This window comes from Littorina saxatilis, linkage group LG14 (assembly GCF_037325665.1).
Source record: "Littorina saxatilis isolate snail1 linkage group LG14, US_GU_Lsax_2.0, whole genome shotgun sequence".
In the NCBI taxonomy this organism is placed as follows: domain Eukaryota; kingdom Metazoa; phylum Mollusca; class Gastropoda; order Littorinimorpha; family Littorinidae; genus Littorina; species Littorina saxatilis.
Window position 1 is genome coordinate 42,506,146 of NC_090258.1, and position 24,691 is coordinate 42,530,836.

The 24,691-nt window shown below is 42.9% G+C and overlaps 2 protein-coding genes across 2 annotated transcripts in view; both read right to left on the reverse strand.

Moving 5' to 3' along the window:
- Positions 1–13,921: 13,921 nt before the first annotated feature.
- Positions 13,922–15,471, reverse strand: LOC138947802 (neuralized-like protein 4). The gene is made up of 3 exons (XM_070319360.1): positions 15,336–15,471; positions 14,506–14,688; positions 13,922–14,047 (listed from the first exon to the last, which is right to left on the reverse strand). The coding sequence occupies exons 1-3, from the start codon at positions 15,459–15,461 to the stop codon at positions 14,006–14,008; spliced, it is 351 nt and encodes a 116-aa protein (XP_070175461.1). The 5' UTR covers positions 15,462–15,471; the 3' UTR covers positions 13,922–14,005.
- A 3,362-nt stretch (positions 15,472–18,833) lies between these two features.
- LOC138946606 (E3 ubiquitin/ISG15 ligase TRIM25-like) overlaps positions 18,834–24,691 on the reverse strand; it is a 14,847-nt gene continuing 8,989 nt past the window's right edge. Inside the window, exons 3-4 of the mRNA XM_070318051.1 lie at positions 22,624–22,761; positions 18,834–18,860 (exon numbers count right to left, since the gene is read on the reverse strand). Of these exons, the coding sequence (XP_070174152.1) occupies positions 18,834–18,860; positions 22,624–22,761 (165 nt within the window). The remainder of the gene's footprint in view (positions 18,861–22,623; positions 22,762–24,691) is intronic.

Here is a 24,691-nt window from a genome sequence, read left to right on the forward strand (position 1 = left end):
AATGTATGGTGTACGTGGTCTCAAAGAGACTGTTTTGAATGTCGGACACTTTCCGTGAAGTTGGCGACAACGCTTGACGTCATAATATTATACGCTGGCTTGAAATCTTAGCTAGAAATTATAGACTGAAGTCATTATCCAGGCTTGAATTCTCAGCTAGAAATGAAAAGCTTTGACAAAATTATGCTGGATTTGATTCTTAGCTAGAAAACCGAAGCTTTCCGAAGATTCGATTCTTATGACAACAAACCGAAGGATGTTGACGTCATGCTGGATTTGATTTTTAGTTGGAAATGAATGGGTTTGACGTCATTTGGGCTTGGATTCTTAGCAAAACATGAAGGCTTTTGACCTCATAATAATTATGCAAGATTGAATTCTCAGGTAGAAGTCAGTTGTTTTTGTGTGTCATTAAACTAAATTGGGTTTTTCTTATGTAGACAGTCTAAGTTAGAAATCAAAGACATTAATGTCGACGTCGTCCGCCCTCTTTTCTTCTCCTTCGTTCGTAGAGTACAGCTGTTATGCTCTAAGGAGCTGTTGCCAGTAGGCGAGATGTTTACGGTTAACGATCGTAGAGTACAGCTGTTATGCTCTAAGGAGCTGTTGCCAGTAGGCTAGATGTTTACGGTTAACGATCTCAGAGTACAGCTGTTATGCTCTAAGGAGCTGCTGCCAGTAGGCTAGATGTTTACGGTTAACGATCTCAGAGTACAGCTGTTATGCTCTAAGGAGCTGCTGCCAGAAGGCTAGATGTTTACGGTTAACGATCTCAGAGTACAGCTGTTATGCTCTAAGGAGCTGCTGCCAGTTGGCTAGATGTCTACGGTTAACGATCGTAGAGTACAGCTGTTATGCTCTAAGGAGCTGCTGCCAGTTGGCTAGATGTCTACGGTTAACGATCGTAGAGTACAGCTGTTATGCTCTAAGGAGCTGCTGCCAGTAGGCTAGATGTTTACGGTTAACGATCGTAGAGTACAGCTGTTATGCTCTAAGGAGCTGCAGCCAGTTGGCTAGATGTCTACGGTTAACGATCGTAGAGTACAGCTGTTATGCTCTAAGGAGCTGCTGCCAGTAGGCTAGATGTTTACGGTTAACGATCGTAGAGTACAGCTGTTATGCTCTAAGGAGCTGCTGCCAGTAGGCTAGATGTTTACGGCTAACGATCGTAAAGTACAGCTGTTATGCTCAAAGGAGCTGCTGCCAGTAGGCTAGATGTTTACGGTTAACGATCTCAGAGTACAGCTGTTATGCTCTAAGGAGCTGCTGCCAGAAGGCTAGATGTTTACGGTTAACGATCGTAGAGTACAGCTGTTATGTTCTAAGGAGCTGCTGCCAGTAGGCTAGATGTTTACGGTTAACGATCGTAGAGTACAGCTGTTATGTTCTAAGGAGCTGCTGCCAGTAGGCTAGATGTTTACGGTTAACGATCGTAGAGTACAGCTGTTATGCTCTAAGGAGCTGCTGCCAGTAGGCTAGATGTTTACGGTTAACGATCGTAAAGTATAGCTGTTATGCTCTAAGGAGCTGCTGCCAGAAGGCTAGATGTTTACGGTTAACGATCTCAGAGTACAGCTGTTATGCTCTAAGGAGCTGCTGCCAGTTGGCTAGATGTTACGGTTAACGATCGTAGAGTACAGCTGTTATGCTCTAAGGAGCTGCTGCCAGTAGGCTAGATGTTTACGGTTAACGATCGTAGAGTACAGCTGTTATGTTCTAAGGAGCTGCTGCCAGTAGGCTAGATGTTTACGGTTAACGATCGTAGAGTACAGCTGTTATGCTCTAAGGAGCTGCTGCCAGTAGGCTAGATGTTTACGGTTAACGATCGTAGAGTACAGCTGTTATGCTCTAAGGAGCTGCTGCCAGTAGGCTAGATGTTTACGGTTAACGATCGTAGAGTACAGCTGTTATGCTCTAAGGAGCTGCTGCCAGTAGGCTAGATGTTTACGGTTAACGATCGTAGAGTACAGCTGTTATGCTCTAAGGAGCTGCTGCCAGTAGGCTGGATGTTTACGGTTAACGATCGTAGAGTACAGCTGTTATGCTCTAAGGAGCTGCTGCCAGTAGGCTAGATGTTTACGGTTAACGATCGTAGAGTACAGCTGTTATGCTCAAAGGAGCTGCTGCCAGTAGGCAAGATGTTTACGGTTAACGATCGTAGAGTACAGCTGTTATGCTCTAAGGAGCTGCTGCCAGTAGGCTAGATGTTTACGGTTAACGATCGTAGAGTACAGCTGTTATGCTCTAAGGAGCTGCTGCCAGTAGGCTAGATGTTTACGGTTAACGATCTCAGAGTACAGCTGTTATGCTCTAAGGAGCTGCTGCCAGTTGGCTAGATGTCTACGGTTAACGATCGTAGAGTACAGCTGTTATGCTCTAAGGAGCTGCTGCCAGTAGGCTAGATGTTTACGGTTAACGATCGTAGAGTACAGCTGTTATCCTCTAATGAGCTGCTGCCAGTAGGCTAGATGTTTACGGTTAACGATCGTAGAGTACAGCTGTTATGCTCTAAGGAGCTGCTGCCAGTAGGCTAGATGTTTACGGTTAACGATCTCAGAGTACAGCTGTTATGCTCTAAGGAGCTGCTGCCAGTAGGCTAGATGTTTACGGTTAACGATCTCAGAGTACAGCTGTTATGCTCTAAGGAGCTGCTGCCAGTAGATGTTTACGGTTAACGATCTCAGAGTACAGCTGTTATGCTCTAAGGAGCTGCTGCCAGTAGATGTTTACGGTTAACGATCTCAGAGTACAGCTGTTATGCTCTAAGGAGCTGCTGCCAGTAGGCTAGATGTTTACGGTTAACGATCGTGTATTTCTATTTCTAGTTTCATGGCCGACATCATGAGCGGAAAGCATTTGATTATATCATTCGCACACCTTAACAAAAACGTGTCACACTGAGTTTGATCAGTTTATTTCCAGAGAAAAAGTTAATAAAGAGAAAAAGAGTTCATAAAGAGAAAAAGAGTTCATAAAGAGAAAAAGAGTTATCCAACTGATAGATACTTGTGTTGGTCACGCTTGAATCAAAATTAGCCTAACCAGAAAGAAAAAAAAAGGTAACAAAATCATAAAATGAGAAGAAAAAAAAAAGGAAAAAAAAAAGGAAGAACAAGAAGAAAAAAAAAAAGGCAAAAGAAACACTAAAGCAAAAGCGACGAAGACGTAAAGGACACGGTGGATGCAATCAGCTTTTGAAAAAAGAGCATGTTAAAATACAGGTATATTTACAAACAAGGAAATGTCAGGTAACAGGGTCTTTAAAGGTGTGTGTGTGTGTGTGTGTGTGTGTGTGTGTGTATGTGTGCCGTGTGGTGTGTATATGTGTGTGTTTGTGTGTGTGTATGTGTGTGTGTGTGGTGTGTATATGTGTGGGTATGTGTGTGTGTGTGTGTGTGTATGTGTGTGTGTGTGTGTGTGTGTGTGTATGTGTGTGTGTGTGTGCGTGTGTGCGTGAGTGCGTGTGTAAGTGTGTGTGTGTGTGTGTTTGTGTGTCTGTGTGTGTGTGTTTGTGTGTGTGTGTTTGTGTGTGTGTAAGTGTGTGTGTGTGTGTTTGTGTGTGGCGGGCAATCAGACCAACACTGAAAATTGGCATCCAGGGGAGGTAACACCTTGCTGCAATTCACAAGGTAATAGACAAGAGTTGATTCCCTTGTCAGGGTGTTATTTTGTAGAAAATAGCCAAGTAAGTGCCTTCTACATTAGCGGAAGTCAAGGGGCTAATTACACGCTTTTAGAATAACTCATCAAACGAAACAGAAAACATCACATAACAAAGTTAGATAAGCTCTCTGCGTTGTCGCTTTTGGATAGTTCACAAAAAGAAACAGAAACATCGGATAACAAAGGAAGTTAAGCGCTCTGAGAGGTCACCTTTAGATAGTTCTCAAAATGAAACAGAAACATCGGATAACAATTGAAGTTAAGCGCTCTGAGAGGTCACATTTAGATAGTTCAAAAACGAAACAGAAACATCGGATAACAATTGAAGTTAAGCGCTCTGAGAGGTCACCTTTAGATAGTTCTCAAAATGAAACAGAAACATCGGATAACAATTGAAGTTAAGCGCTCTGAGTAGTCACTTTTAGTTAGTTCTCAAAACGAAACAGAAACATCAGATAACAATTGAAGATAAGCGCTCTGAGTAGTCACTTTTAGTTAGTACATAAAACGAAACAGAAACATCAGATAACAACTGAAGTTAAGCGCTCTGAGTAGTCACTTTTAGTTAGTACATAAAACGAAACAGAAACATCAGATAACAATTGAAGATAAGCGCTCTGAGTAGTCACTTTTAGCTAGTACATAAAACGAAACAGAAACATCGGATAACAACTGAAGTTAAGCGCTCTGAGTAGTCACTTTTAGTTAGTACATAAAACGAAACAGAAACATCAGACAACAATTGAAGATAAGCGTTCTGAGTAGTCATTTTTAGTTAGTACATAAAACGAAACAGAAACATCGGATAACAACTGAAGTTAAGCGCTCTGAGTAGTCACTTTTAGTTAGTACATACAACGAAACAGAAACATCGGATAACAACTGAAGTTAAGCGCTCTGAGTAGTCACTTTTAGATAGTTCTCAAAATGAAACAGAAACATCAGATAACAACTGAAGTTAAGCGCTCTGAGTAGTCACTTTTAGTTAGTTCTCAAAACGAAACAGAAACATCAGATAACAATTGAAGATAAGCGCTCTGAGTAGTCACTTTTAGTTAGTACATAAAACGAAACAAAAACATCGGATAACAACTGAAGTTAAGCGCTCTGAGTAGTCACTTTTAGTTAGTACATAAAACGAAACAGAAACATCAGATAACAACTGAAGATAAGCGCTCTGAGTAGTCACTTTTAGATAGTTCTCAAAACGAAACAGAAACATCGGATAACAACTGAAGATAAGCGCTCTGAGTAGTCACTTTTAGATAGTTCTCAAAACGAAACAGAAACATCAGATAACAATTGAAGATAAGCGCTCTGAGTAGTCACTTTTAGTTAGTACATAAAACGAAACAGAAACATCAGATAACAATTGAAGTTAAGCGCTCTGAGTAGTCACTTTTAGATAGTTCTCAAAACGAAACAGAAACATCGGATAACAACTGAAGATAAGCGCTCTGAGTAGTCACTTTTAGATAGTTCTCAAAACGAAACAGAAACATCGGATAACAACTGAAGTTAAGCGCTCTGAGTAGTCACTTTTAGTTAGTTCTCAAAACGAAACAGAAACATCAGATAACAATTGAAGATAAGCGCTCTGAGTAGTCACTTTTAGTTAGTACATAAAACGAAACAAAAACATCGGATAACAACTGAAGTTAAGCGCTCTGAGTAGTCACTTTTAGTTAGTACATAAAACGAAACAGAAACATCAGATAACAACTGAAGATAAGCGCTCTGAGTAGTCACTTTTAGATAGTTCTCAAAACGAAACAGAAACATCGGATAACAACTGAAGATAAGCGCTCTGAGTAGTCACTTTTAGATAGTTCTCAAAATGAAACAGAAAACATCGGATAACAACTGAAGTTAAGCGCTCTGAGTAGTCACTTTTAGATAGTTCTCAAAATGAAACAGAAACATCAGATAACAACTGAAGTTAAGCGCTCTGAGTAGTCACTTTTAGATAGTTCTCAAAATGAAACAGAAACATCGGATAACAATTGAAGTTAAGCGCTCTGAGAGGTCACTTTTATAGATAGTTCAAAAACGAAACAGAAACATCGGATAACAATTGAAGTTAAGCGCTCTGAGAGGTCACTTTTAGATAGTTCAAAAACGAAACAGAAAACATCGGATAACAATTGAAGTTAAGCGCTCTGAGAGGTCACATTTAGATAGTTCACGAAACAGAAACATCGGATAACAATTGAAGTTAAGCGCTCTGAGAGGTCACATTTAGATAGTACATAAAACGAAACAGAAACATCAGATAACAACTGAAGTTAAGCGCTCTGAGTAGTCACTTTTAGATAGTTCTCAAAACGAAACAGAAACATCAGATAACAATTGAAGATAAGCGCTCTGAGTAGTCACTTTTAGTTAGTACATAAAACGAAACAGAAACATCAGATAACAACTGAAGTTAAGCGCTCTGAGTAGTCACTTTTAGTTAGTTCTCAAAACGAAACAGAAACATCAGATAACAACTGAAGATAAGCGCTCTGAGTAGTCACTTTTAGATAGTTCAAAAACGAAACAGAAAACATCGGATAACAATTGAAGTTAAGCGCTCTGAGAGGTCACTTTTAGATAGTTCAAACACGAAACAGAAACATCGGATAACAATTGAAGTTAAGCGCTCTGAGTAGTCACTTCTAGTTAGTTCTCAAAACGAAACAGAAACATCAGATAACCACTGAAGTTAAGCGCTCTGAGTAGTCACTTTTAGTTAGTTCTCAAAACGAAACTATGCAGAAACATCAGATTGCAATTGAAGATAAGCGCTCTGAGTAGTCACTTTTAGATAGTTCTCAAAATGAAACAGAAACATCAGATAACAACTGAAGTTAAGCGCTCTGAGTAGTCACTTTTAGTTAGTACATAAAACGAAACAGAAACATCAGATAACAATTGAAGTTAATCTGTTTGATGCATCTTTTCTGTGACCATTGTGGCTATGCACTCAAAGTCAAAAAAGTGCAGAAAGGTGACAAATGACGATTTTTCCTTCTTACAAAACAATGTGTGATTTGGCACATTTTGCCTCAGTCTTTATCAAGAGCCTGTCTAACCCACCTTGAAGCTGTTTGTCACGATCGGGTGACAGAGACCAAGAAAGCGTCACTCAGTGGAGTGCCTGTTCTGGGTCAATGTATGATAGAAAGCGCCTGTGCGTGATATTGGACACAGCAGAGTTTTTGCTGACAGTGCTCCCGAGCACGGATGTTTTGAAACGCACGAGCTTCACAGTGCAGGTTTCTGCTGTCATAGGGCTGACGGTTTTTTTTGCTGACAGCGCGCACGGGATTTTCAGGGATTGAGTTTCTCGTGTCTTTTTTCCTGCTTGGGGAGGCAAAACTGTGTATAGCTGGACTGGTTTGGTGACAAGGTCAGTCACGTGTATTTGGCTAGGTGGTCTGTCAGAGACTCAAGGACGACACACTTGACACCCAGCGGCAGAAGGGGAAGGACCTAACACACAGTTACTAGAGTATGATGGTTTTTCACCGAGTATCATATTCGGCACTCTAGGGGAACTTCCACAAGTTATTCCTTTCCTCTGCCACGTATTTTGCTGAGGACAAGTCGTCACATTTCCTTCGTCGGCGATGGCTTTCGCATAAGGATTCGACAAGGGGTTCTGGACGTTTTGGGTCACTGTTGACGAACAGAGACTGTTCCAGGGAGGAGGCGGACTTTGCTTCCATTGAGAGTTACAATCATAGGCTTTTGAGGTAATAAATCATTATTTAACGCTGTTGATGAGTCTGTGTTGGAATGAAATACTCTCTGTTGTTCTTTCCAGGTTAGCGCATAATTTACTCTCTGTGACGCTAAAATACTAATCTGTATATGGTTTTTGCAGATAGGGAGAGAAGGACGGAAAATGGCTGTTTTGTTGTTGTAAAAAGTCAGTTTTGTGCAGGCCCACGTGCTCGATGAGATATTTAAAGATGACATGTTTTAAGGTGGTGGGTGAGGGGTAGCTGACATGTTTAGTGCACCGATGCTTTCTGTTTGCAGCCTTCCTTCGTTCGTTCCTTCGTTCGTTCGTTACGTTCCCGTAACATCGGCACGGCTGACTCTGGCGGGAACTGTTGAGGCTACGCTAACCAGGAGACCGGCTAACCAGGAGACCGGCTAACCAGCGGACCGGCTAACCAGCGAACCGGCTAACCAGCGGACCGGCTAACCAGCGAACCGACTAACCAGCATACCGGCTAAGCAGCAGCAGCAGAGAGAAAGCTAAGTGCACCATGTCGTACGCACCCCGTTGACCACCGTTGTCTTTTCGTATTTATGATTTCATTGGAGTAGTGACAACGTGGGGTGTGTGACACCTGCACGAACTAGAGCTTTTCGAACAGAACATTCTCATTTCGACTGTATTTACACGGGTTCAGCGTGTTACTATAATTTTCTACATAGTACTGGCATTTTGTCAGTGAACACTGGTTTTTTACGTGTTGAGAACGTAAAAGGAACATATTTTGAGTGAAGGCTCGAGGGAGGTGGAGAGTTTATACATAAACAGGCGTCTGAAACTTATACTTTTGTTGACTCTATTTAATTGTATGCCTGCGAGAGTGGATCGTGGTGTGGTTAGTTAATTAGTAGTAATTAACCGGTTCATAATCACCTTGAGTGATATATTGAAACGTGACACGTGGGGGCCAAGCCGGGATTTACTCAGTTAATTTCCAACTGATAAAGACCCACCAATTAAGGAGAACTAAGAGCAGATAATCTCGTCAGTGCTCGACTTATTTTCTGCTTGGTGCTACCCTTTTTTGTATAGTTTTGATCATATACCACACCTTAAGCGATTCACATCTTGCAGGAAATGTAAATTGTAATTTGTGAGTTATTGTATGCGCTAACTGTGATTATCTCCCTTTCCTTTGTTTGTGAATCTTTGTTGTTGTACGTTCAGAGTTTTCCGTTGCAGAGAGCTGAGCGGGGTTAACGGATTTGTTGTTCGTTTTACTCAGTTTTCTCTACATTGTTGTTTCGCATTCTGTAACAGGTTACATTTCTACCGTCTTGTTTTACTTGGATTTTTCTCCATATTTTGACTTTGTTGGAATTTTGGGGGGGAAGGGTCCGAGGACTTCTGTCCTAACCAAGGCTGTGGGAAACACTCTGTTTCACCGCAAAAAGCAGCCGATAAAGTAGGCCACGGCTGTGGGAAACACTTTGTTTCACCGCAGAAAGCAGCCATAAAGTAGGCTACGCGATTTGTTCTACACCGTTTGGATTTTTCTTCTGCATTTTCCGGTTGCTGGATTTTTGTATCCACCGCTTTCGTCACCGCGTATTCTAGCTATAGCTGCGTTAGACTTACTTTTGTGATAAAGCTTTGCTAAAACTAACCATGGCTACAGGGGGATCTCCGACGAGGAGAATAACTTTCGAGACTCCTGGCAGCGAGCAACCGACTGAGCGAGACGCACGCGTTAGAGCCCGAAGCGTTCTAAAACGCTTAGAAGTAGAACGGAAGGAAGAATTTGAGCGACTGACAAGAAAAGAAGAACGTGACCGACAGGACAAGAAGGACGAACTTGACAGACAAGAAAGGGAACGACAGGCTGAACGACAGGCCGAACGTGACCGACAGGACAAGAAAGAGAAAGACGAACTTGACAGACAAGAAAGGGAACGACAGGCTGAACGAGACAGACAGGAAAGGAAAGACGAACGTGACAGACAAGAACGGAAAGAGAAAGACGAACGTGACCGACAGGATAAGAAAGACGAGCTTGAGAGACAGGAACGACAGGCCGAACTTGACAGACAGGAACGGAAAGAGAAAGAGCAGGCGGATCGCGATCTCCAGCTAGAACTAGCTAGGCTACAGGCCGAGAAGGGTACGCTTACTCAGGCTAGCGCGCCGACGTTTGTTGCCGACCGTACGAGACTGCCGACGTTCGACGATGACAAGGACGAGCTCGACGACTTTTTACGCCGGTTTGAGCGCATTGCATCTGACCAGAAGTGGGAAGAGGCCACGTGGGCTAGCCGCCTTAGCACCTGCTTAAAGGGACGCGCATTGCAGCTCTACAACGCTTTGGAGGACGACGAGGCGAGAGACTATCAGGCACTTAAGAAGGCGTTACTCCAGCGCTTTAACCTGACTGCTGAAGCCTACAGACGACGTCTGCGTAACAGCAAGAGACTGAGCGGCGAGCTGAGTCATCAGTTTGTGGCACGCCTTAACCTCTACCTGCGGCGCTGGGTGGAGATGGCCGAAAAGGACTGGACCGTCAACGACCTTGCCGACCTCATAGTCATGGAACAACTGATGTCCAGCCTGCGACCTGAGGTGGTGACCTTCGTGCAGGAGCACCAGCCCAAGACTACTCAGGAGGCAGCCGACTGGATCAGAGTGCACGAGGACGCCCAGGCGATCTCCGGCAAATCTTCAGGCTCACGGCCAGGAAAAACGGGAAATTCGGGTTCTTCAGGACCCAAGGACGGGAAGGACGATCAGGGACACAAGGGATCGAGTTCCAGAACTGACATCCAGTGTTACTACTGCAACAAGCGGGGCCACGTGAAGAAGGACTGCCACAAGAGACAGGCTGACCAGAAGGGCGTTCACTTCGTTGGCAGTGAGGAGTTCAGGGACGTCACGAGCTCATGCACCATCCCACAACTCTGCGTTCCGTGCTCCAGGAAACATTTCCAGCCCCACTGCAACGTCTACGTTAACGGAGTGAAGGGCGAAGGTCTGCGGGACACAGGGGCAGACATGATAGTGGTTCGGGCGAGTCTAGTTCCAGCTATGGCCTACACAGGAGACAGCATCAGGGTGAGAATGGCCGAGGCATCTCACGCTTACGACTTGAACACGGCAGTGATCAAGGTCGTAACCCCGTTGTTCACGGGGACCATTGTGGCCGTCGTCATGGACGATCCTCCATGCGACCTGCTCATTGGAAACCGGGTTCAGTTTGTGGACGGCGTCACCAGGGAGGTTCCCGTTTATCGGTCTCCCGACGTCATTTCAGTGCTCACGCGGGCACAGGCGGAGCGAGAGGACAAACCTCTCAAACCCCTACCTGCTGCACGAGCTGCCCTGGGGAACGTGACCCCCGCGCTTCTCGCGAAGGCTCAGGATTCTGACCCGACCTTAGCTACTCCTCGGGAGCACGCGAAGTCGGGGAAGGTGAAGCTGAGCGGGAAGCATGGGAGGTCAAAGTTCCTCAGGGACAAGAAGTTGCTCTACCGTGAGTTCAGCAACCAAGAAGGTACATTCAAACAGGTTGTCGTGCCTCGCGAGTTTCGCGAGGGTGTCATGGCAACGGCACACGACTCGATTCTGGGAGGTCATCTTGGTACCAAGAAGACCACGGATCGTGTCTGGCGCCACTTTTACTGGCCAGGCATCTGCACGGATGTCCGACGTTTCTGTGCGTCCTGCGATAAGTGCCAGAAGGTGGTTGCCAAAGGAAGGGTGAGGAAGGTCCCCTTAGAGAAGATGCCGCTCATCGACGAACCCTTTCGTCGGGTGGCAGTGGACATCATCGGGCCCATCTTGCCTGCGTCTGAGGACGGAAACAGATACATTTTGACCATGGTGGACTACGCTACTCGATACCCAGAGGCGATCCCTCTGAAATCGATTGAAGCCACGCGAGTAGCTGAGGCTCTGGTTACTATGTGGTCCCGGCTGGGAATTCCATCAGAGGTACTCACCGACAGAGGCACGCAGTTCACGGGAGGAGTGATGGCGGAGGCAGCACGACTGCTATCACTGGAGCAGCACTTCACCACTCCTTACCATGCTCAGTGCAACGGACTGGTGGAAAGGTTCAATGGCACCTTGAAGACCATGCTGAGGAAACTAGCTCAGGAGAAACCACGCACGTGGGACAGGTACATCCCAGCATTGCTTTTTGCATACCGCGAGGTTCCTCAGGAGAGCTTGGGCTTTTCCCCATTTGAGTTGTTGTACGGCAGACAGGTACGCGGTCCCATGGCTATCCTGCGTCAAGCTTGGACGGACGAAGAAGCTGACGAGGAGGTGCAGACGACAGCGACCTACATCGTAGAACTCAGGAACAGGATTGAAGAGACCTGCAAATTGGCTCAAGAGAACCTGGGAAGAGCAGCACAGCGTTACGCGCGAGGATTCGACCGCAAGGCACGGCCGCGCAGCTTCAAGATTGGAGAACGGGTGTTGCTACTTCTACCTGTCAAACACAACAAGCTACAACTGCAGTGGCAAGGACCTTTTGAGGTGACAGCGAGGGTGGGCCAGAACGACTACAGGATCATGATGCACGGGAAAGCACGCCTGTACCACGCCAACCTGCTGCGCGCCTACATAGAGAGGACTGCCTACGGGGAGAAGAACAAAGACCAGAAGAACAAAGACCAGAAGAACAAAGACAAGAAGACAGAGAAGGTTGCAGTTATCAGGGGTGAAACGAGGGGTTGCTCGTTCTTGAGGACGACCTTTCTGTCTGGAAACAGACCATCAACCTCTGCAATATCTTCAGGTTGCAAGGTTGGCAAACGCCAGACTTATGCGCTGGGCGTTGATTCTCCAACCGTACCAATTCACGGTACGCGTCATTCCGGGCGCCAACAATGTTGGAGCTGACTTTCTCTCTCGGGCTGTAGAGGAGAACATGACTGTGAGCGAAACCGAGGTTTCGTCTTGAAGAGGGGAGGTGTGTCACGATCGGGTGACAGAGACCAAGAAAGCGTCACTCAGTGGAGTGCCTGTTCTGGGTCAATGTATGATAGAAAGCGCCTGTGCGTGATATTGGACACAGCAGAGTTTTTGCTGACAGTGCTCCCGAGCACGGATGTTTTGAAACGCACGAGCTTCACAGTGCAGGTTTCTGCTGTCATAGGGCTGACGGTTTTTTTTTGCTGACAGCGCGCACGGGATTTTCAGGGATTGAGTTTCTCGTGTCTTTTTTCCTGCTTGGGGAGGCAAAACTGTGTATAGCTGGACTGGTTTGGTGACAAGGTCAGTCACGTGTATTTGGCTAGGTGGTCTGTCAGAGACTCAAGGACGACACACTTGACACCCAGCGGCAGAAGGGGAAGGACCTAACACACAGTTACTAGAGTATGATGGTTTTTCACCGAGTATCATATTCGGCACTCTAGGGGAACTTCCACAAGTTATTCCTTTCCTCTGCCACGTATTTTGCTGAGGACAAGTCGTCACATTTCCTTCGTCGGCGATGGCTTTCGCATAAGGATTCGACAAGGGGTTCTGGACGTTTTGGGTCACTGTTGACGAACAGAGACTGTTCCAGGGAGGAGGCGGACTTTGCTTCCATTGAGAGTTACAATCATAGGCTTTTGAGGTAATAAATCATTATTTAACGCTGTTGATGAGTCTGTGTTGGAATGAAATACTCTCTGTTGTTCTTTCCAGGTTAGCGCATAATTTACTCTCTGTGACGCTAAAATACTAATCTGTATATGGTTTTTGCAGATAGGGAGAGAAGGACGGAAAATGGCTGTTTTGTTGTTGTAAAAAGTCAGTTTTGTGCAGGCCCACGTGCTCGATGAGATATTTAAAGATGACATGTTTTAAGGTGGTGGGTGAGGGGTAGCTGACATGTTTAGTGCACCGATGCTTTCTGTTTGCAGCCTTCCTTCGTTCGTTCCTTCGTTCGTTCGTTACGTTCCCGTAACATCGGCACGGCTGACTCTGGCGGGAACTGTTGAGGCTACGCTAACCAGGAGACCGGCTAACCAGGAGACCGGCTAACCAGCGGACCGGCTAACCAGCGAACCGGCTAACCAGCGGACCGGCTAACCAGCGAACCGACTAACCAGCATACCGGCTAAGCAGCAGCAGCAGAGAGAAAGCTAAGTGCACCATGTCGTACGCACCCCGTTGACCACCGTTGTCTTTTCGTATTTATGATTTCATTGGAGTAGTGACAACGTGGGGTGTGTGACACCTGCACGAACTAGAGCTTTTCGAACAGAACATTCTCATTTCGACTGTATTTACACGGGTTCAGCGTGTTACTATAATTTTCTACATAGTACTGGCATTTTGTCAGTGAACACTGGTTTTTTACGTGTTGAGAACGTAAAAGGAACATATTTTGAGTGAAGGCTCGAGGGAGGTGGAGAGTTTATACATAAACAGGCGTCTGAAACTTATACTTTTGTTGACTCTATTTAATTGTATGCCTGCGAGAGTGGATCGTGGTGTGGTTAGTTAATTAGTAGTAATTAACCGGTTCATAATCACCTTGAGTGATATATTGAAACGTGACACTGTTATATTCAATGTTCACCAGTCTACGCCATGTATCAGCAACGTATCTGAGGTTCTGTGTTGTGTAGAAAGCGTCCTCTAACTCGTATGATCCGCATTGGTCACGGGGCAGGCCTTGACCTGTGATTTTTTTTAAAACTTAGAAATAAATATATATATCATAATATTGGCAGATTGTTCTTCTCCTTCAGCAGCAGAAGTAGGAGAATACCAACGTTCCGCCGTACACGATTTCTGACTTTTTCAAAGAAAGAAGATTTTAAACAAGATTGTAAGTACCGACTGTATAAAGATCGGAGTTTAAATGAACTTTCATCAATTTACTGTTCTACGTCTTAAATGTAAATAGAGAAGGCCGAGCACAAATTACAATACCAACGTTTTGAATTATCCCCTAGGTTCTCAAGACAATAATTAACAATAATAAACAAACCATCACTACCATACACATCACCACCACCACCGTGACGACAACATAAACAGCAACATTGGCAGGAACAGAAACAGTTCCAAACACATACAAGCATCAACCACCAAATATCACCAGAACACTGCAAATGTAACTTCCTGACACTCACCATTGTGTAAGTACTATCCAAGTCCCACATGGCCCAGCATGGGTCAGGCAGTGGCTGACAGGGGACAACTCCCTGGTCAACACCGTTCACGTGGAGATGGAGACGTCTGCTGGGGTCAAGGCTGACCCCCACACGGCTGTCTACCGGTAAGTTATACAGGGGACGTCCGATGTCAGCGAGGGTCTGAAACAACACAGATCTGGGTGACTGCCGAGTCACAAGCACACAGTTTTCGATTTCCTTTGTTAGTGAATCCTGCTCGCGCACACGCACGCACACTCGTACTCTCTCTCACACACACTGACACAGCCACACCCACACACAAACACACACACACACACATATAAACCTACATACACAGACACACGCATGCACACACACACACACACACACATACACACACACACACAGATTAAGCCAGACAGATAAACACACGGAAGGACGCAAACACGTACACGCAAAGACACACGCACACACAAACACATACGCACAGACAAACGCAAACACGCATTTCTGCGAATACATACACACACAAACATGCAACAAAATCGGCTACAACCACAACATACACACACACACACAACACAACACACCACAACACACAACACAACACACACACACACACAACACACCACACAACACACACACACACACAACACAACACACACAACACAACACACACACACACAACACAACACACACAACACAACACACACACACAACACAACACACACAACACAACACACACACACACACACACACAACACACACACACACACACACACACACACACACGATCGCCAGAAGGAATGACAATGAATGTAACTCACCTCAGAACCATGATCAGAGAAACGATCCCTTTCGACAACCACAGCTCTCCGACAGCCATAAGCCTGGCTTGGCAGTGTCAGGCCGTCTGTTGATGTCGTCACCACTCCCACCATTAGTGTCCACATTTTTTTCTCGTCTCGTTTCATTATCTGGACCTTTATAAATGCGCAGAAAACTGAACGATGACGTCAACTGAATACATACATAATATGAAGTAAGAAAGAAAGACAAAATGAATGAAGGGTGGATAGAAAGAAAGAAAGCAAGAAGGAAAGAAAGAAAGAAAGAAAGGAAAATGAAAAGACAGACAGAAAGAAAGAATGACAGGAAGAAAGGAAACGAACAAACAAGAAAACTTAACGATGACGTCAACTTGAAAAGCTCATAACATCAATAAGGAAAGAAAGAAAGAAAACAAGAAAGAAAAAAAGAAAGAAAGAAAAGAACAGACAAACAGAAAGAAAGAATGGAGATTCGGCTAGCGACAGCCGCTGCGAGAGGTCACGGTTTTTTTGCTCGATCCGCAACACGCTGAATCAGATACCGGTGTTTTCGTTTATGTGCGCTCTCCCGTTACGGAAAATGGAAGCGGTACTGCCGGTTTTTCTAAGAAGCAAAGATGTATTTAGCAGTGAGGAGGACGTGGTAACAGGTTTGGAATTGTGTGTGGCAGCAGAGAGGACCGCTGGTCGGGGCTCCATTACAGGTGCTCAGGACATCCGTGGCTTATGGCGGATATACCCGACTACGCAAGCAGCCAGAAATGAGTTGCTCATCAAAGGTATGAATGTTCGCAACTGTACCTTGCAAGTGTCTCACACTAACCCCTTCATTCTGCGTGATGATTCTGGAACCGAAGAGCCGTCAACAAAACTGTGGGTATCAGATATTCCCATTTCAGTAGCAAACAGTGAAATTGAACACTCTATCGTGAAGACTGGCTGTGAACTAAGATCGGCCATAAAACTTGAGTGTTACAGAGACAAAGACAACAAGCTAACAAGGTTTCAGACAGGGAGGAGGTTCGTTTTCATAACCGTCCCCAAAACACCCCTTGAGAAAACACTCGCTGTTGCCGGGTTTCAAGCAAAGATCTACCATAGGGAACAGAAGATGGTGAGAAAAGATATTGTATGTTCAAAAACCAACCACCATGTCTCTGTGTGTGAAAATGATGTGGTGTGCCTTGCTTGCAAGTTGGCGGGGCATAAGCGTGGGGACAGTGTCTGTGCTTTCTCCGGAAACAGCACAGTGCAGAACATGACAGGACAAGACAGAGACAAACAGACAAACGCACAGACGAACGTACTGACGGTAGTGGAGGCTCAGTCTTCCATTGACACTAGTGCAGCCCTACATGACAGCGCGCTGCACGTGCCAAGCGTTAGCAAAACTGACAAAGACGAACATGGTACAGACAAAACAAAGGAGAAGGGAGGTGGAGATAAACAGGTGTTGTCAAGAGGGAGAAAAGAGCATAAAACACCAGTCGACAGGAGACAGCTCACCCTATCCATGAGTATGCCACGCGTGGAGCACGTGAGACAGCGATCAACAACACCTAAGCGTCGCATTTCTGGAGAGAAGGACCGCTCACCCGTGGACACGTTTCCAAGGCGTGATACAACAGACAGTGACAACGGAGAAGAACAGGGGGAGGGAGAGGGATCGGTAGAAGGTGAAGGAGAGCTACCTGATGAAAGAGAGAGGTGGGGATAACGGGTTGTCAGTGTCAGGACTTGGATTTCGATTTTGGACTGGATTACGGACGAGCCCTTTGATCACGATGTTGGTATCTACTCTGTATAGACTTGATATGACTACGTTCACTACCAACGTATCATGCCCTAATGGCGAGTAAACTGCGTATATGTTCGTTGAATTGTAGAGGACTGAGAAACAAATGGAAAAGAACAACGTTGTTTAAATTTTTGAGAGAAAAAAGTTTGATATTATTTGTTTGCAAGAAACACACATAAGTTGTAAAGATGTAATATTGTGGGAAAAACAATGGGGAGGGGAAGTATTTGCACAAGCTGGAACATGTTACAGTAAGGGTGAGGTCATTTTGACATCAAAACATTTTGATGGAAAAATTGAATAAGTAAATAAACAAGAACGGGTTGTTGTTACCTCTGTAGAATACAGAAAACAGTTCATTAATATTATAAATGTGTATGCTCCAAATGAATCAAATGAGAAAATGGCATTTTTTCCGTTCTATTAGAAATATTGTGGATGAATTTAAAACCGACCAGTTTATCTTATGTGGTGATTTTAACTGTGTGGTCAACAATGAACTTGACAATATTTCTTGCCGGCCTCGTAGTAACAGAGAAATTGAAGTTTTCACAGATTTAACCAATACCTTAACTGACATATGAAGATACTTTCATGATGACGAAAAAGATTATACCTGGAACAGATTTAACCCCTTGTTGCCAGGCGTCTTGATTATTGTTTTGTATTTAGAGGAGTGTTGTTATCGTGTGTATCAGCCGATCATATTTGTGTTCCAAGTTCAGATCACAAAGCTGTTGTTGTCGAAATGAATGACAAGGATTTTATTAGAGGTCCAGGTTACTGGCGGTTCAACAACAGTTATTTGAAAAATCAACATTTTCTGGAACAAATGAATTCACTTCTGGATGTTTTGGTTGAAGAAGCCGAGAATGATGCCTCAGCAATAAACAGATGGGAATTGATTGACAAAAGTACAGATAAGAAATTTCAGTCGTGTAATAGGAAAAATTAAGAAATCAGGTTAAAAACCCGCCTTAGAGAACTGGAAGGATTATGGATCAATGAGATTGAACATAATGGGTTGCAAACAGAATTATTAAAATTGAAACAAAAGTTAGAATTATTAGAACTAGAAAAAGCAAGGGGTGCACAGGTTAGAGCTAGGGTGAAGTGGATAGAAGAGGGGGAAAAACACACATTTTTTTTGTAACTTAGAAAAAAGACAAAAGAAGAAAAATATGTCACGCCTCAGCACTTTAGCGGGTGATACAATAACCGACCAGAAATTGATTTTAGAAAAACAAAAAGAATATTATACACTTTAGTTTAGTCTGAAAACTGATTCTGAAAATGCGGTAAAAGATAGTTTGGATTTTTTGTCGCAAGAATTTGTTCGACGCCTTAGTGAAGAACAGTCACGTTTATGTGAGGGGTTAGTAACTCCCGCAGAAGCAGCCGACGCTCTGTGTAGCATGAAAAATGGCTCGGCCCCCGGGGTTGATGGAATTTCTATTGATTTTATGAAAGTATTTTGGAGCAAGATAAGCAGATTGCTTGTTGATTCATTTAATGAATCATTTGAAAGGGAAGAGTTATCATATACGCAAAATGAAGGGGTGATAATATTATTGCATAAAGGAAAAGATTTGGATAGAGAACGATTAAGTAATTGGAGACCAATTACTTTAACCAATACTGATTATAAGATTCTAGCTAAAGTTTTGGCAAGAAGAATGGGTTTAGTAATTAATGAACTAATCAGTGTAGATCAGGTTGGTTACCTAAAAGACAGAAATATATCAACAGTGATTAGAACTATTGATGATGCGGTTAATTACTTTAATGTTAGTGGAAAAGCGGGTTATCTGCTTGCCCTGGATTTTAAAAAAAAGCTTTCGACAGTATATCAAAGTCGCTACTTCTTAATGTTTTTGACAGATTTGGATTTGGATCTAGTTTTAAAAAGTGGGTGGAGATTTTGATAAAAGGTACTACAAGCTGTATAAATCATGGAGGTTGGTTATCGGAGAGTTTTAACGTATTTAGTGGAATTCGACAAGGTTGCCCGTTTTCGCCGGTGGCTTTCGTCTTGGCGGTAGAATTGTTGGCAATTAAAATAAGAAACAGCCCTATAGTTGGAATAATTACACCGAACATTATTAATCAGGATGGTACGGTCATGAAAATAAACAAATGGCAGATGATACAACCCTGTTTTTAAAAAACCGAGATGATGCTAACATGGCAATGAACATATTGAACCAATTTAGCAAAGTCTCAGGGCTACAATTAAACTTAGATAAAACGAAAGCTTTGAGAATGGGGAGAGAACCAACGGAACCTAATCTGCCTTTCCACGTTGTTAATGAGATTAGAATTTTAGGGATTAAATTTAATGGCAAAAGACATCGAGGAAAACTGGAAATTCAAAATGGAGAGTCTTGATGCCATGATTAAAAGGTGGAGTAAAAGAGATCTCAGTATACAGGGAAAAATAACAGTTACTAGACTGGTTAAGTGTACAGTGTGAGTGTTAGTGTTAGTGGTTATCGGTACTTTTTTATGTGGTGACGTCAGCGTTTTGTGCGCAGTTCAAAGGTTAGGGGTCAAAGTTTACGTTTGCTCCCTTTGATCTGCTAACGAGCGGTGGTTAAATCGACAGAAATAACGAGCCCTGAATGTTATGTGAAAACTCAGCGAACGCATGCTTATTCATACATTTATTTATAACCAGTATGTTAATGAACAACTTAATGCTACAAATGTCAGTTTCATGTGTGCTTTATTCCAGGTTTGATGTACTAAATTCTCAGCCAAAGAAATTAATCGGAATGAGTGAATCTGCAGACAGAGAAAGATGCACGCAAACACTTTTCTTCCAGCGAATTGACTTTCTGAAGATTCTGTACACGACAAACGTTTTGCATGCGCCTATTCAACAATTGAGTGGTTAAAATGTATCACAGAAACATTAAGATGTATCAATACAAACAACATTGCAATAATCGTTTCTTTGGTTCTTGTTTTCGGCTGTGTCGTCTGCTCCGTGTATGACTTTTCTTCTTTTTTCCAACTGAAGAGTCCAGACATGGGACGCTACTCTTTCTAACTCTTGCTACAGTTGTCTTCCCTCCCATCACGTTAACGAAAGTAAAACTAAACGCACGGGCCAAGACGCCGTTGTCGGTTTCGTGATGGTAAGCGGAATGCGTAATGATACATAGATTTTCCTTAAGTTAACCACTACTACTACCACTAAAACTGTACTCTTAATCTCTCCATTAAAACGTTTATGACTTCCCCATTTGTGTATATTATGCAGTCTGTTGGTCTTCCAAAGCAAGTTCTCACACATCTAAACACGAAACTATACAAATTTGTATGGCAAAAACAATATAAAAATAAAAAAGCTTTTGAAAAGATAAAAAGGAAAATTATGGAGTCTGAATATGAGCATGGTGGATTGAAAATGATCAATATGTTTGATATACAGAAATTGTTTTATTTAAATTGGATTGGACGGTTGCATGAAGCAGGTCGAGAAAATTGGAGTGAAATCCCAAAATGGCACATTCAACAATTAACAGATTTTAATCATTTGGCAAAAATTAATTGCACACAAAAGGAATTACAAGGAATTGAAAAAGTTCAAAATGATTTTTGGAAAGAGGTATTTTTGACATATCTTGATAATAAGAATAAAGTAGACTTAGAGGAAGTTGACAGATATGATGTTGGTAATCAACTGTTATTTAATAATAGACTGATTCAGTTTAAAGGTAAAGTGTTGGATTTTGTAAAATGGCGCCAGAAAGGTTTTAATGTTATAAATGATTTGTTGAATGTTGAAAGAAATCGGTTTCTGTCATGTGAAGATGTACAGATCACTGTGCAGCAAAACCCTGCAATAACCTTTTTTGAATACAACGCTGTGATGAACGCAATTCCAAAACAATGGAAAGATTGGATTGTAGACAACCCAGCACATATAGTTAATGTAGATATGATTGATGATGAATTGAATGTGTTTAAAAGCAAACCCAAGTTAATTAAGTTATATTTAAAGAAAAAACGGAATTATAGCATTGAAAAATCTCATGCAATCGATTTTTGGAAAAGAAAACTAGATTTTGTTTTTGTCGAACAGACGTGGTTGTTGCCACGACAGGTGACAAAAGAAGTGCGCCTGCGTGTGTTGCAATGGAAAATTTGTCACAATTTATATCCCACCAATATTTTATTGCATAAAATGAAAGTAAGTCAAACAAAAAACTGTAACGAGTGCCCACATATTTTGGATGTTATGGAACACTTTTTTTATGAGTGTCCCCGAATTAGAAGGTTTTGGACTTATATTGAAAAAATGTTGAACAGTCTGACAGGTCGGGCTTTCTTATTGTCTATTACAGATGTATTATTCGGAATCGAAGAATGTCAGGAATCAGCGTTAATTAACCATGTTTTATGTGATGTATAGTTCCCAACAGTAACAACAACAGCAACGACATTATGAAACAAAAGCAAGATGAAAACGGAGTGAAACACATCAAAACCAACAGCTAACTTCGAGTTTAAGTCACTGCAATAACTTGTCATAATTCCAGACGTTATCTGGTGTTTTGCTCACTGCGACAACTTGTTTAACACGATGTGAATAGCCGTCCGTAATCCCAGTGAAAACGTCCAAAACGCAGACACCAAAACTCGATGTTTTACCGTGTTATGCATTATACTAAAATCTCAGAAATTTGATTGCGTTACGGCAGTTTTTCTAATGTAACATGAATCGCATTGGTATAATGCAACAACATTCAGTTGATTTACTTGATGTTTCATGTTATATGCCACGATATAGTGCCAAAACGCGACTGTTCGCCCAGTGTGGACCATAAAGTTAAACGGGATCTTATTATGGCTTTTGTTACGTAAAGCAGAACGTCTTTATTTGAGACCCTGGGTTGAGCTACACGGAGCAAAAGTGGATGCATATCAATGGGGTGGGAACAAACCGCGGGGTCTGATTGGTTGTAATCACAACAAAACTCAATTTCAACCAATCCGATCGCGCAGCTGCATACAACCCAATTGGGTGGCACCCAGTTTCGCTTCGTACACCTCAGCCCAGGTCTCTCGTTTTCATTCTTTGAGGCGACCTTGTACGTTCTTTGCTTTGCTGACAAATACGGTTTTTGGTGTGTGGCCCCCGTGTTAGGTTCGACGTGAAGGTGAGACCCAGGAGACTGTACTTGTGACCTTTTTCTGTACCTTCTTTCTCGTCACAACCATAATTTGTCTTTTCGGCGGTAATTTCGAAGCCGTTTGACTTTGAGTACAAATTAGTGACTATTTTGTGTGTAAGTATTTGCGGACTGTGAGTGTTAGTGTTAGTGGTAGTGTGTGTGTGTGTGTGTGTGTGTGTGTGTATGTGTGTGTGTGTGTATGTGTGTGAGTGTGTGTGTTTGTGTGTGTTTGTGTGCGTGTGTGTGTATGTGTGTGTGTGAGTGTGTGTGTGTATATGCGCGTGCGTGCGTGTGTGTGTGTTACCTCATACAACTTCTTGACCTCAACGAAGTCACGTGACATGACGATACCATCATCGAAAGGATGGCCCTGATACTCTGCTGTCTGCCGGTCGTTACTCAGCTCGACGCGCTTCCCATGGTTGTCATGAAAAGAAAAGCCCTGCAAAGGCACAGCAACATGTTGTAAGTGAAGTGTGGAATCAGAATGACTATTGATTCCCGATTTATTCCCCCCTCTGCTTCTTTCCCTCACCGCTTGAGAACACCCTAGGTGCCCTCCGTAAAGAGCGAGCAATTTTCAAAGAATTTATTTTTGCGTGGCAAGCCTTTAAATGTCCAGCCTGAGAATGTCTGCAATTCTGAGGGAATGTGAAAATGTTCCATTCATGAATCAAGGTGTCGTTGGATTTTTATTTCCACTAAGAATATTCCAATAAACAAGTCGCGCAAGGCGAAATTACTACATTTAGTCAAGCTGTGGAACTCACAGAATGAAACTGAACGCACTGCATTTTTTCACAATGACCGTAGTCCGCCGCTTGTGCAAAACGGAGTGAAACTGACGAGCCTGTTCAGCGCGGTAGTGGTTTCGCTGTGCTGCATAGCACGCTTTTCTGTACCTCTCTTCGTTTTAACTTTGTGAGCGTGTTTTTAATCCAAACATATCATATCTGTATATGCTTTTGGAATCAGGAACCGACAAGGAATAAGATGAAATTGTTTTTAAATCGATTTCGGACATTTAATTTTGATCATAATTTTTATATTTTTAATTTTCAGAGCTTGTTTTTAATCCAAATATAACATATTTATATGTTTTTGGAATCAGGAAATGATGTAGAATAATATGAACGTAAATTTGGATCGTTTTATATATAAACAAAAATACAATTTTCAGATATTTAATGACCAAAGTCCCGCAGTGGGGCACTGCGGTTATGAAATTAAAGGCCCCTCCTGTTTTTGGAACCGCAGGAGCTTTCTACTTTGCTGTTAGGTAGATTTTTGGTTCCTCTTTCCTGTCATGCTCTCTTTTTCTTCATGAATTCTTTTCTTTTTTCTGCCTTCTTGCTCATTCACCTGTATTTTTTCCAAAAATCTCTTCTCTTGCCGCTTGTCTCGCGATTCATGTATAGTTTAATCTGTTAGTGTTCTGATGTAAGTCCAGCAGTAGATAGGTTAAGCCTATTTTAACATACTGGAAACTGGTAATCTTCCAGTAGGTATTAATTTAGTTTTACTAAAGCCTGCTGGGACACAAGTAATGGGTTAGTGCATTTGTAAACAGGAATCGCTTGACAAGTGGCCCCCTTCATCCCCCCCTTCCTCGTCCTGATATGGCTCTGCGTAGTCGGCTGGACGTTAAGCAACAAATAAACAAACAAACAAACAAATGACCAAAGTCATTCATTAATTTTTAAGCCACCAAGCTAAAATGCAATACCGAAGTCCTGCCTTCGTCGAAGATTGCTTTGCAAAAATGTCAATCAATTTGATTGAAAAATGAGGGTGTGACAGTGCCGCCTCAACTTTTAAAAAGCCGGATATGACGTCATCAAAAGTATTAATCGAAAAAAAGAAAAAAAAAACGTCCGGAGATATACCCAGGAACTCTCCTGTCAAATTTCATAAAGATCGGTCCAGTAGTTTACTCTGAATCGCTCTACACACACATACTGGTGTGAGCCACGTTATCCGGTCAGTGACTTTGCACAATCATTAAGATGCCGGGAAAAATGAGCAGAGTTTACAGGCCGATTCTGTCCAGATTTGAGATGAAACTTTATTTTGTAATTCTAAATGAAGTTGGAAAGAAATCATTCGCCTATTTTGAAACTTTAGCTAAGCTGACATTTTACATGAATAGAGATGCCATGTAGTGTATGTTGACATTTACTATCATAAAGTGGTCAAAAGGCAGCTTAACGGTGCTCCTACTAACGCACACACACACACACACACACACACTTTCGTATATTATAAACATAAATCATCCAAATTTAAATATACCGGCCTCTTTCGGTTACATCGCTGCTCTTGCCGCTGCTCTCTCCAAACTACGGCGTCCATTTTCAGTGTCAACTGAATTT